Genomic DNA, 12,026 nt, shown 5'->3' on the forward strand with positions numbered 1-12,026 from the left:
TCACACTATTCATTTAATATAATCTGTAACACTCCTGCTGTCTGAAATGTGTTGCTGTATGTGCATTTTTATATAGCTTCGATTTCATACACAAGGCTCACAATTTTCACTTAAGGCGAGTGAAGCTCATTTGACTGTGTGTTGATGCACAGTCAACTGAGTTCACATTTCAAGTCATTTGTTCATTTCCATATTTAAAACAAAAAAAAAAACATGATGGGAGTGCTTTTGTTGATTTGTCTTTTCTTGAGTGAGGGAACAGTGGTCAGTATCTCCACTCGGGGCTAAATCCGAACATAACAGCTCAATCTCAAATCAGGATAATTAAAATGTGCAAGCAGCGAGCTCAGAACAGACCTAGGAAAAGAAAATGACATTCAAAACAAATTCACCGAATGTGAGCCCAATAGATTTAACCCTTTAGATTTAAAAAAAAAAAAAAAAAGACTGAAATAGAAGCTTGGGGGTGGACACACTTTTCAGGAGTCTATTTAACAGTCCTCCTCCTCTTCCTCACAGTCTTGAGGCGTTCAGCCTGTTCCAGAGCACATTCGTTTTTAATGGTAGTGTGGTCATGTTGGTATGAGCCACACAGAGTTCCAAGATGTTCCCAAACCTTTCTGAAAGGCACTGCATAATCAGCCGTGACTCTCTTTGCTCCCACGCCACTGTAATCCAATCAGAGCTGGTGGAAATTCACATGCATGCTTTTCAGAAGGAGGAGGGGTGGGGGGGAGGGCGGGGATGGAAGAGGAAGAGGAGGACGACGAACGGAGAGCAGGCAGCTTCATTTAGCTAGAGAGAACAGCTGTCATCTGTCCGCCCGGGAGTGCAAAACTAGTTCTGCATTGAATCAACAGTAATAAAACAGCATTAAAATGACATCAAGTAATCAACTCTACAAGAGAGGCTTGTTACAGCCTTCCTGATAAACATTCCTCTGTCCTTTCAGCAAACCCTCGCGACTGCTCTGCTTATCTTGCCCTTAGCTTCTTCTCTTTTTCTCTCTCAACTTTTCTCTGAGCTTGTTTGGAGAAGGAGAGACGGGATCGGGGTTGCACCAGGGGGGTTGTGGGACAGGACACAGCAGGAAGGCCACGTCAAGTCCGCTCGGTTAGGGGGGAGGGGACAGGGTGTCAGCTTATCCAGACTGGACTGCACAGGTTGAGAAAACTCCTGGATCGAGTTTGATAAGACCCAGAGAGGTTCCTGTCCATCCCTGATGATCGATGAGGAAGTCAGAGGGTGGTGCTCCCCGCCCGCCTCGGACAACTTTGTGTCGAGAGGGCGAGGGTGGGGCGGGCACCACAGCTTATCAGGCCTGGAGGATAAGGAAGGTGAAAGTTGGGAGATTGAATGGTGAGGGACTTTGAGGGAGGGATCCATCCGGGAGACCTGCAGCACTCCTGCTGTCTGTGTCTTCATAACACATGCTCCCCTACACACTGACCAGGGTCAAAATGGCAATGACAAAACAACCCAGTCTCCATGAGAACGATGCAGGAGTTGGGCGACTGCTGGGTCCACAAATCTACAACGTTTGGACTATCCGCACGGTTCCCATTCAAAACATCCAAAAAGCGGTAAGGCGGAGAAAAGCACGGCACACTGGAGAAATCAAACCTCCACTGCCAGCTCCTGCTGAGTTGTTCACATCCCCAAAACTTGACTCAACTTTTCTCTATCTCCTCAACCTCATTACATTGGTGAGGGAGGGGCAGATTGGGGGGGCGGGGTGGGATCTCTGGATGAGAAGTGTGCAAAAGGGTGTGTAGGAGTTGGGGGTGGGGGCGGTGGAGTGTCACAAGGCCACAGCGGTGCAGGGGTGTTTGAGCTTGCAGGGCAGCACTCCTCTGTTGAGCTGGTAGAACTCCACCAGGTGGATCAGGTCAGTGAACTTGGTGGCGCCGTCGTCGAGGCTGAAGAACACCTGACCGTCTTCTTCACACTTCACACCGGAGTCAAAGGGAGGAGAGAGGACAGTTAATATCACATGACAATAATAATAATCATCAGACAAGTGAAAGCAGAGCAAATTGATGGAAAAAACCACCAGTCCACCGCTTTGGTCCAGACTGAAATATTTCAATGACTATCCGATGGATTGGGATCAAATTTTATACAGATATTCATGCTGCCTGTGAGATTAATCCTAATGACTTTGGTGAAGCCCTGACCTTCCTTTTGCTGTCATCAATGAGTCAAAGATATTACTTATTTAGTGAAATATCTCTACATCTACATGGACATTCATGGTTCATTTCCCCAATGACTTTAGTGATGCTCTCACTTTTCCTCTAGCACCACCATGAGATTGACATTAACTGTAATAACTTTTATCCCCAGACTTTTCCTCTGGCGCAATTGTGAGGTCAAAATTTTAATTTATCTAATATATTGGTTTATGACTAACTACCTGCAAAACTGGAAAACCTGTTTTTGTGCTTATTAGGAAATGTTAAACTAAGATGGTGAAATGGTAAACATTTTATCTGCTATCAGCGTGTTAGCATGTTAGCATACTAACGTTAGTTCAAAGCACCGCTGTGCCATTAAGAACAGCCTCATAGAGCTGCTAGCAAGGCTGCAGCGTCTTAAACTTGTTTAAAAGAACTATTCCATTTTCTATTATGTTTGCCTGAAATTATTAACCATTTTCCAGCTTTCCAAAGAATATCACACTTGTTGTACCTATACAGGATATCAGGATCAGGATATATAGTATCAGAAAACTCATAGTAGCCAGATGTGTCAAAACCTATAATGCGGGTGGGGTGACCCTTGAAGCTGTTTCAAGTTGATTTCTGTGCTGTAACAAAATAAATGCAAACAGATTGCTGCCTGGAAGAAAGGAAAAGCCTATTTTAAAATGTTAAAAAAGCAATGCTACGCTTTAGAAAATTGTTGTTAAAAAAATGTTAGGTGAGGCTTGCAGGCCAGATGAGTCTAAGATTTTCACACTACAAGATCCAGCTGCGTCTCAGAGCATATAGAAAAAGTGGAACTGCTTGACATTTACACGGATGGTCCGAGACTGCATCTTCTGAGTGTACTGTCCCACTGTTTAGCAGCTGGGCCACAACATAAAATATAACAATATTACTCATTATTATTAGCAGCACAGTAATCTGCCTCACTTTGCCTTATTTCACTAGATTTTACCAGTGACCATGAGACATTTTCTACAGTGTGAAGTGACTGACCGGTAGAATCTGGAAGTGCTTGATCTTCTGGTGGTGGCACATGGTGAGCACAAACGCCTTGGGATTACTCTGACTGTCCCGCAACAGGAATAATCTGATGCACAGAACATAGGAGTAAAGTGATCAAACAGCAGAAATATGAAATATATATTACTATGTAAAATGTTAAATTTCAAATTCTTGATGATATACTGCTGTGACTCTTTGAGAATTATCTTAACCCAGCGGATAAAGGCTAAAATGTGTGGCTGATAAACCAGAAAGCTGTTTTTAGACACTGACATTTTAAAGATCAAAGCTTTTCGTGACACAGATATGTCACCATTTCTCACATTTCTTATTAATATAGTTTCAGTCTGACAAAATAATCTTCACTTACTAGCTTTCAACTACTTCTCAAAGGGGCAATATTTACCATTAAAATTACATCATATTAAACCAGAATTCCTCAGATCAGCCTAAAAACTCTTCTCACACTCAACACATACAGTAGTTCTTCTTACCCGTCTACTTGGCCTTGTTGTATGATCATTTTGTGGGCTTCCTCTCTCATGATGCGACCATGAAACCACACCTGTGTCCTGTGGATGACTGAGAGACAGACATTTTTGAGACTCAGTGTTTGAGCATTTTATTTAGTCAGTGCATCAATCAGCTTTACTTGGACATGAGGTTTATTAGTCTTTCTGTTTTTGCTGGGCAAAAGTCTGCACAAGGTAATCAGTATGGTGTTTGTGTGAGTACCTGTGCTCAGAGAGGGTGGGTGCAGGGGGCTGGGACTGCCCAGGACATTCATACGCTGGCTCCGTTTCTATGTGGAAGAAATAACATTTACATAAGATAACATCACATCAAACCAAATCCTTCAAATAAGCCTCTAATCAAGCATCTGCCTTCCCTTTGACAAGAGATGTCTTCACAGCATGTAGAAACATGTTGAAACACCACTTTAAACCAAGACGCAAAGGTTGAAATTTTCTGTAGATTTTCGTTAGAGTTTGATGCTTTTTGTTACAGAAAATCAAACATAGCAATGCATTCAACGAAGAATAAAAAATGTAACAGGCAGCTGAGTTCTCCTCTAGCCTCTTATGAGCTGTGATCTCAGCAACACATAAGTGGAGCTGCTGCTGCACACTTTAATTTACCAAGAAAAGTGCTGAAGGGTAAAAATAAACTTGTTCATAATGGAAAAAGGCTTCTCTACATTCTTTCCAGGAAAAGAAGTTTTACTCAAAGAAAAATCTGTGATGACAAAACATTCAGTGTAATATCATAAGCAAACCATATGATAATTGATCCTAAAATGTTATTTTTAAATACTGTAGGAAACTAGTATGTTTTATGTTAATCATATGAAACAACTCGTGCTGAAATGCGTCCATGTTCTGACTCTGATCTATCCGCCCCAAGCTTCCTTCCCCTCCTCCTGCTTACCCTCCAGGTCTGTCCCTCCTCCAGGGCGGCGCTCTGGGCCTCGACAGGGTTATCAATGACGCGACCAGTCCGTCCAGAGAAGTCCATGGCGACGAGGGAGTTCTCAGATACACTCCGCTGTTAGGAGAGGGTAGGTGGAGGGTGATGGAGGGTGATAGAGGGTGGGGAGTGGGGGGAGGGTGGTACACAAGGAGTGGGTTGGGGGGAGGGATGGGGTGAGGGGGGTAGACAAGGGTCAGAGGTCAAACAAGCCAGACACACTCACTGGGGCATGACAAATCCTGTCTGCACAGAGACCCACTTCAGTCAATCCACAAATGCCCCTCTGAAGAAAAGCACAAGCCCCTCCTGGCTTTCTGGCTCTCCTGCTCAAATCAGTCATGGTTTTAATTAATTACTTCTAACTTTAGCAGAAGATAAACAAACCAAACAACTCTACTTCATTTTGAGCACTCATTATCAGATTTTGTTTAACATTATTAAATTTGACCTTTTCTGAAATTAGACATTTGGACTGGTACAAATTTGACATTAAAAATATGTTCTGTTTGTTTTTTTTACTCATAATGATGTACAGTCCTTAATACTAGTTGTGTTTCCTTCAGCATGTAGATTTTTCCAGAGACTTGCAGGTTTTTGATGAATTAGAATGAGTGCTTTGTTCCTCTTTTTAAAATCCCACTTTTTTTTAACCCATACTGTATTTTTCACTTTCAAAATCTTGTATTTTCTCAAATTTACTAATACTTCAACAGACTCCTGGTCCATGGGAACTGTAAACCATTTATGTAAAGATTTGTCATCATAATCTGTAAATTATACAAATTTAATTAGTGGATCAATCAATGAGTCTATCAACAGAAAATTAATCACTATTTAAACAATTTTTATGATCAATTATTATCAAGTTATTTTTCGATCAGAAACTTCAAATGTTCTCCGGTTCCACCTTCCAATGTCTAGATTTGCTGCTTTTTCTCTGTTTTATATTCTTGTTTTGGGTATATAACATTTTTTGGGTGTTGGGCTGTTGGTTAGACAAAACAAGATGATGGGTCATGTTTCTGTATTTTCTGACTTTTACTAGACTAAGCAATGAATCTATTAGTTGACGGTATAATTGACAGATAAATCAGTACTGAAAATTACTACAGTCTGATACCTTAAATTTGGCCTTTTCTCAAATTAGACATTGGGACTGGTACCAGTTTTACATTATACATATGTTCTGTTTAGGAGGATATAAAACAGAAAATCTTCACATTGGAGAAGCTGGAACCAGAGAACATTTGGAGTTTCTGCTTGAAAAATAACTTGATACAGAAATAATGATTGGTGAGGTGAAGCCTTATTTTAATTACTTCAGACATGATGACTGGGGAGTGTATACCATAATGCTCTACAGTGAGGTACTTACAGGACCGTATGCCCTGAACTATAACTCACTACACAAGTCTGTAATGTTAAGTTTAAATACAAACTCATTATAGATTCCAGAGATCTGTTACTTATGTTGATTCAGTCTTTGTAAAGGAGCTTATGACACCTTTACCAGCACCTCATTGTGTGAGGCGATTAGTCTGGCTGTAACATAGCATGCTTGTATACACACAAATATGCAGGTTTTTGTTTGCTGTGTGCGCAATCTTTTATGCACTGCTTGTGTGACTGAGCATTACGTAAATTTAAATAAATAAGTCTGGGATAAGATGTTATGTGTCGGATGTACTTTTCTTACAGAATGCTGTTTAAATGAGCAGCCTGACCTAAATCATAAGCCTTTCACTACACAACCTCGTTCTCATTAACAGAGGTCAACAGCAGCAATGAACATTTGAATGGAAATTCATTTCAGCATTTAACAAATCTGTCTTATGCAAAAGCAATCTAGCCCACGGTTGTGTGTTTCCTCTTAAGAAGAGTGAGACACAAGGAGGCCACAAAGTGAACTGGTTTCCAATTCACCATGAGTTAATCAATCCGGATTGGTCTTGACTGAGTTCGGGTATTAGAACAGGGTTGTAGGAAGATAATGTCAGAGAACAGATACTCACCACAGGCGCTGTGAAATGCGAGAGGTTAGACTTCCTCTGCTGGGGGACGTTATAGCTCTGATACAGTACTATCCCATACTGTGAAAACAGGAGAGAAGACAAAGCAAGAACTTAGACTCACAGCACTGGATTTATCTGTGATAACAAGACATAAAAGTAAAGCAAGTACCTTGAGCAGTCTGAAGGCAGTCATCCAGCAGGTCCTGCTCTGTTCATCCTCAGCACACAGCATCTTTAGCTCCTTACAGTCACTTCTCACTTTGCTGGGCTAAAACCAAACAGCAGACACAGTGGGATGTTAAATTAATGACATACACATCATGAACATGAGCGTTTAGGGCTTATTCTGGTTTTTGGCATTTCTGTTTTCTGTATATTAAGACCTTCAAACTTGTGACATGACAGGACAAGACTACCAGGCCACAGTGTGACTCTGTAACACAGGTTTGTACTTTGTTGATGGTGAAGATTGACAGTTGCATATTATAATCACTGTTAAAGGCACAGTGAGCTTTTCTGAACAATGAGAAGTAAAGTACAACAGTAGCACAATTAGAGAAAAGTCATTAATTTGGCCAACACACATTAATACCAGATACAGAGCAATGTCTCTCTAAAGCTTGCTAATGTTAGCTAGCATTAGCCACCTTAGGCTACTGGTCACACCAGACCAAGTAAGTTTGCAGCAGTAAAACATCTGAGTGTATTTGAACAATAGGTCATTTTACTGTTTTTCATTTATGAAAGGAAGAATGTATTATTTCTTATTTAAGAAGTTAAATAGTCTTGCTGCAAAAGGCAAATGGCGTCCTAACAGTAACGGCTTTAATATGACTACACCAAATCAACCAATTGCTCTTCAATCCAATGATGCTCTCCACAGTGCTGTAATAAAACAACTTATGAATTCAGTACAATATTCAATACAAGCTCCACAGTTCCACACACTCACAATACCAACCGTGACTGAACTTAGTTCTTCATTTACTCTTCCTCTGCCTTAAAATGTGCTTTAGCAGTCTTACTTTTAAAAAAAGCTTTTATATTGATCCTACAGAAAACATCAACTGCTGCTGTCAACTGCTGCCTTTCTCAGGCAGCAGCTGACTCCTCAGACATTTCATGGTTAATGAATGACAGTCGATTACACCCTCTATCATTTACTGTATGCAAACAACAATATATTGTTGCACCCCTACCAGCACGAACAAGCATCACAGCACAGACTTTCTCCTTCTCCACCAGTTACAAGGACGTTAGACACACTGCTCCTTACATGCATCCCCTACCGATAAATTCATTCATGTCGCCATAGCAACAATCCAGCCACCCCCAGCCACCAAGTAAAATCCTTAACCCAATCCTGCACTGTCACCCCCGCATCTGACATGCTGGTCGTCTAGCGTGCGTGTGTGTGTGTGTGTGTGTGTGTGTGTGTGTGCGCAAGAGAGAGGTGAGGGGGGGTTAGGCGGACCAGATTCCCTGTACCATCCTGGCTTATCCCACCAGGCTTATCCCAGATCAGCAGGTGACCCACCGCAGAAATCTCCTGGAGTGGGACACACAGTGCTGAGTGTGTGTTTGAACCCCCCCTGGGAGGTTTTAACCCTTGTGTCCTCTGACACACACATGCATACACATACACACACACACACACAGATACAATGTTTGTACAGGGGAAGCAGGTGTATCTGTTACGAAGCGATGTTACTGATGATCACAACAGTCATCCACGTCTAATATGAGGGACACAGTTTGCAGTTTCACTTGTTTTATGGGAGTCCTTGCACACTGAAATACAGGTTTGCCCTGGAGGAATGTTAAATTATCTCATCTAATCTCTGAGATTTATTTGCTTTTCTAGAAAAAAAAAACTATTTTCAGCGCCAGGTTAAATGACTGGCTGAATTTTGTGCTGCAGTGTTTTCTTATGTGTGTTACCTTGATGCAGAACTGGTAGTCTGTGGGGGCATTGTGGAGTTTTCTGCCGGTGATTATGGTGAAGATGTTACTGTCTTCCAGATCTGACAGCAGCTGCAGGTGTCGGGGCTCCTGTTCAGTCGGGGAGAGGTGAAGGTCAGCGGGAGAGGGAGAGGGAGAAGGGTGTCAGTGACAGTATGTAGAAAAGGATCATGGATTGCTTTAAAGTATTTTACATTGGTACAAGTTTTCTTCTGCTTAGGAAAAATGCAAAAGTAACATTTGAGGTTTTCGGTTTATTTTTATGTTTTTCATTTTATTGGATTGGATGATGCATTAACACTTCTGGGATATTACAACAGCAAATATGATGAAACCAAGAAAGCGTGAGCATAAACAAAAAAATTGGTGAAGACTCTTAACTGTGCTACACATCGACAAACATGTCACTGGACAAGTTCAACCATCAATTGGGTCTCCACAGCTGTCAAACTGTGACATGCTGTCGGTCATAAAGAAATCCTAGTTTCACACTCTATACTGCGCTGATTTATCACCTTGGATGTTCCTTTAGTAGAGTAGTAGAGACCAGAGCGTCGCAAGAACATGTAGAGCTTCTTCCAGGACTTGCGCCCAGGCTCCTTCACGTACAGATAGCCCTGGATCTCTGGACAGCTGCTGGAGTTCAGAAAGTTCTGCCAAAAACACACAAAAAAAAAATCAATCAATCAAGTATATTTGTCACGTGTAATCATATAAGGTACAATCACAGTGAAATGTAATCCCACCAGTTCCTTCAATTTGTGCATTAAAAAGAGCTTAAATAGAATAGGAATAGTAATAAACATATTTGAATGACTGGGGAAGGGGGAGGGGGGCAGTATTAGGCAGTGACCTCATTTAGGAAGTGGGAGCACTGCTGTGATGGGAACTGCACTTAACAGAAATGTTTGTGTTTCTGCTTTCGCATCCTGGAAACTACATGTTCCTAGATGTTGTAAAATCCATTTTAAAAAAAAGAATATGAATTAGGCTCTTTTATCTATATTCCTAAAAGTCTGGCAATGACATCACCGGGTGAATGTTAGTAGATTGCAAGAACCATGTGTGTGTGTGTTTATGCATATTTTTGGACTACCAGATGTCCCCACGATGATAAAGATTCTCCACAGTGTTTACTGCTTTCACTCCTTCATAGGGCCTCTAGTTTAGGGTTAGGATTTAGGTTTAGCTTAAGCTTAAGGTTTATGATTAAGTTTCTGATTATATATGGGTTTAAATGAAGGGTTAGGTAATGAATCAAGTCCTTATATGGGCTAAGATTAGTGTGAAGTGTGTGTCTCCCCTCACTGAGTCATCCCCTCACCTGTAAGAGCTGTGACTGAGGGATTGAGCCATCAGACTCCTGACACCAAGCCACCATCTGCTCTGGAAAAAAGTTCTGGATGGAAAAACACACAGAGAGACACCGACAATGAGTGATAGAGAGAGAGAGGCACTAGAAACCACTTAGTGTATATACAAGCTCAGAGTGGGGTAGTGTTTCTCTATGAAGAATATGCCTCTCTCTTTGTTGTGAGTGTGTGTGTGTGTGTGTGTGTGTGTGTGTGTGTGTGTCCGATGTGCACAAGAACTCAAAGACAAAGTGGTGGGGGCGAGAGAGGTAGATAAAGAGAGAGAGAGGGAGAGAGGGAGAGAGAGAGAGAGGGCACTCCAGCCTGGGAGTAGATGCAGTATGATCTCACCCGCTGATGTAATCCCCTTTAGCCAGCAGCGCTACTCTTAGCGTGATTGACAGGCCGCGGCCAGCACTCTGGTGTTTTACTGTGCTCATTACCACAGAGCTGAGGTCACCTGCTGGCTCTGACACACACCTAAATCACCACGGCAATAATGTCACCGTATACACGGTAAGCACATAACAGCAGAGCCCCACGCTGAGTCCACATCAGCAAAAGATGCCACACTAACCAGCTAAAGCTGAGTCGCTGGCTGTCAGGTGCAGGTTTGTGTCTTCAGAACAATCAGAGAATGACGTTATATTTTAGCTTAAGCTTTTATCCAAAGAGAGTTCGAGTGAGTGCATCACCAGATAGAAGAAAGAAATGGGATAGCATAGTGTGACACAAAAAACATGAGAATACTGAGACACGACACAAAGAGAGTATTGTGTACAAAGTTAGACTGATAGGGGACAATACTGGGCTTTTATTAAGCATGAATCTCATTCCATCAGCATGAATAATGGATAAAAATGGTATCAATTGTAGAATTGTATTGTATGGAAGTGTAACTCAATAGAAAAGTGCATGAATAACATTTAATATTTTTAGCCATGCTAACAGCACAGCTTTAACGAATGCTAATGTCGGTCTATCACCACTTTCGCCCAGACTGAAATAGAGCAACGACTACTGGATGAACTTCCATGAAATTTAGCACATGTATCAATGACTCCAGAACTCCCCACCACCCCCATACACACACACACACACACACACTCTCCTATAGCGCCACCTTGAGGCTGACATTTATAGTTTCAAGAGAGATGTTTCGGCAATTATTGTCCTCAGGATGAATTGTAAAAACTTTGGTGACCTCTTAACTTTTCAGCATGTTAGCATTGTCATCGCAAACTCATTAAAACAACATGTCGCACAACTCTTCACCAGTACACCATCCTTTATTCACTGGATGTTTTCACAACCCTTCAAGGCAAGATAGCCGACATGCAGCGTGTTTTCATTTTGATAGACTAGGATTGGAGCCCACACATTGTCTGGGCCTCGCTGTGTGTGCTGAGCGCATTAGCATGCTGACATTAGCATTTAGCTCAAAGCACCGCTGTACAGGCTCACAGAGCTGCTAGCATTACTTTAGACTCATGGTGTTGTTCTGACTATCAATTAAGTCTATTTTTAGGGGAAAAATGATAGTTTCAAAGCTATTCATAGCAAGTTCATAAGGTATGCCACCATGTCTAGAAAAATAATTCCGGTGGACTGCATGCTTGTAATTTTTGGCATAAAAAACAAATCAAACGTTAGGGTTTTTAATGTCAGCATGAATTTTTAAGCTATTAGCAGCTTCAATCCAAAAATATCACGCTGGAAAATTGGCTAAACCCCAGCTGGGTGTGTGTATGTGTGGCTGTGTGTGTGTGTGTGAGCGTGTGTGTATGGCAGTGTATTTGTAGGGCTGCGTGCTAAACTGAAGCAGTTACAGAAAGGTCATTTCAGGGATGCGAGAGACTCACCAGGGGGTTCCTGAAGAATTCATATTTGGCATAGTTCTTCCTGAAGAGGAATTTACTGTCGCTGCTCATGGAGGCTTGAACCTGAACCACCAGCTCATGGTCCTCCAGACATCTCTCTGCACCAGGACACACAGACAGACAGCGTTAGTCACTGTG

At 41.8% G+C, this 12,026-nt stretch overlaps 1 protein-coding gene across 7 annotated transcripts in view; it reads right to left on the reverse strand.

Moving 5' to 3' along the window:
- Nucleotides 1-12,026, reverse strand: part of LOC122969807 (growth factor receptor-bound protein 10-like) — a 47,981-nt gene continuing 35,955 nt past the window's right edge. For all 7 annotated transcript variants that reach the window (XM_044335791.1, XM_044335790.1, XM_044335792.1 and 4 more), the window contains 11 exons: nt 11,871-11,986; nt 9,981-10,055; nt 9,172-9,309; nt 8,636-8,746; nt 6,864-6,962; nt 6,695-6,772; nt 4,641-4,757; nt 3,948-4,014; nt 3,707-3,794; nt 3,204-3,297; nt 1-1,948 (listed from right to left, as the gene is read on the reverse strand). In XM_044335791.1, the coding sequence (XP_044191726.1) occupies nt 1,802-1,948; nt 3,204-3,297; nt 3,707-3,794; nt 3,948-4,014; nt 4,641-4,757; nt 6,695-6,772; nt 6,864-6,962; nt 8,636-8,746; nt 9,172-9,309; nt 9,981-10,055; nt 11,871-11,986 (1,130 nt within the window). In that variant the 3' untranslated portion in view covers nt 1-1,801. The remainder of the gene's footprint in view (nt 1,949-3,203; nt 3,298-3,706; nt 3,795-3,947; nt 4,015-4,640; nt 4,758-6,694; nt 6,773-6,863; nt 6,963-8,635; nt 8,747-9,171; nt 9,310-9,980; nt 10,056-11,870; nt 11,987-12,026) is intronic.

Source organism: Thunnus albacares, chromosome 19 (genome assembly GCF_914725855.1).
Source record: "Thunnus albacares chromosome 19, fThuAlb1.1, whole genome shotgun sequence".
Taxonomy (NCBI): Eukaryota; Metazoa; Chordata; class Actinopteri; order Scombriformes; family Scombridae; genus Thunnus; species Thunnus albacares.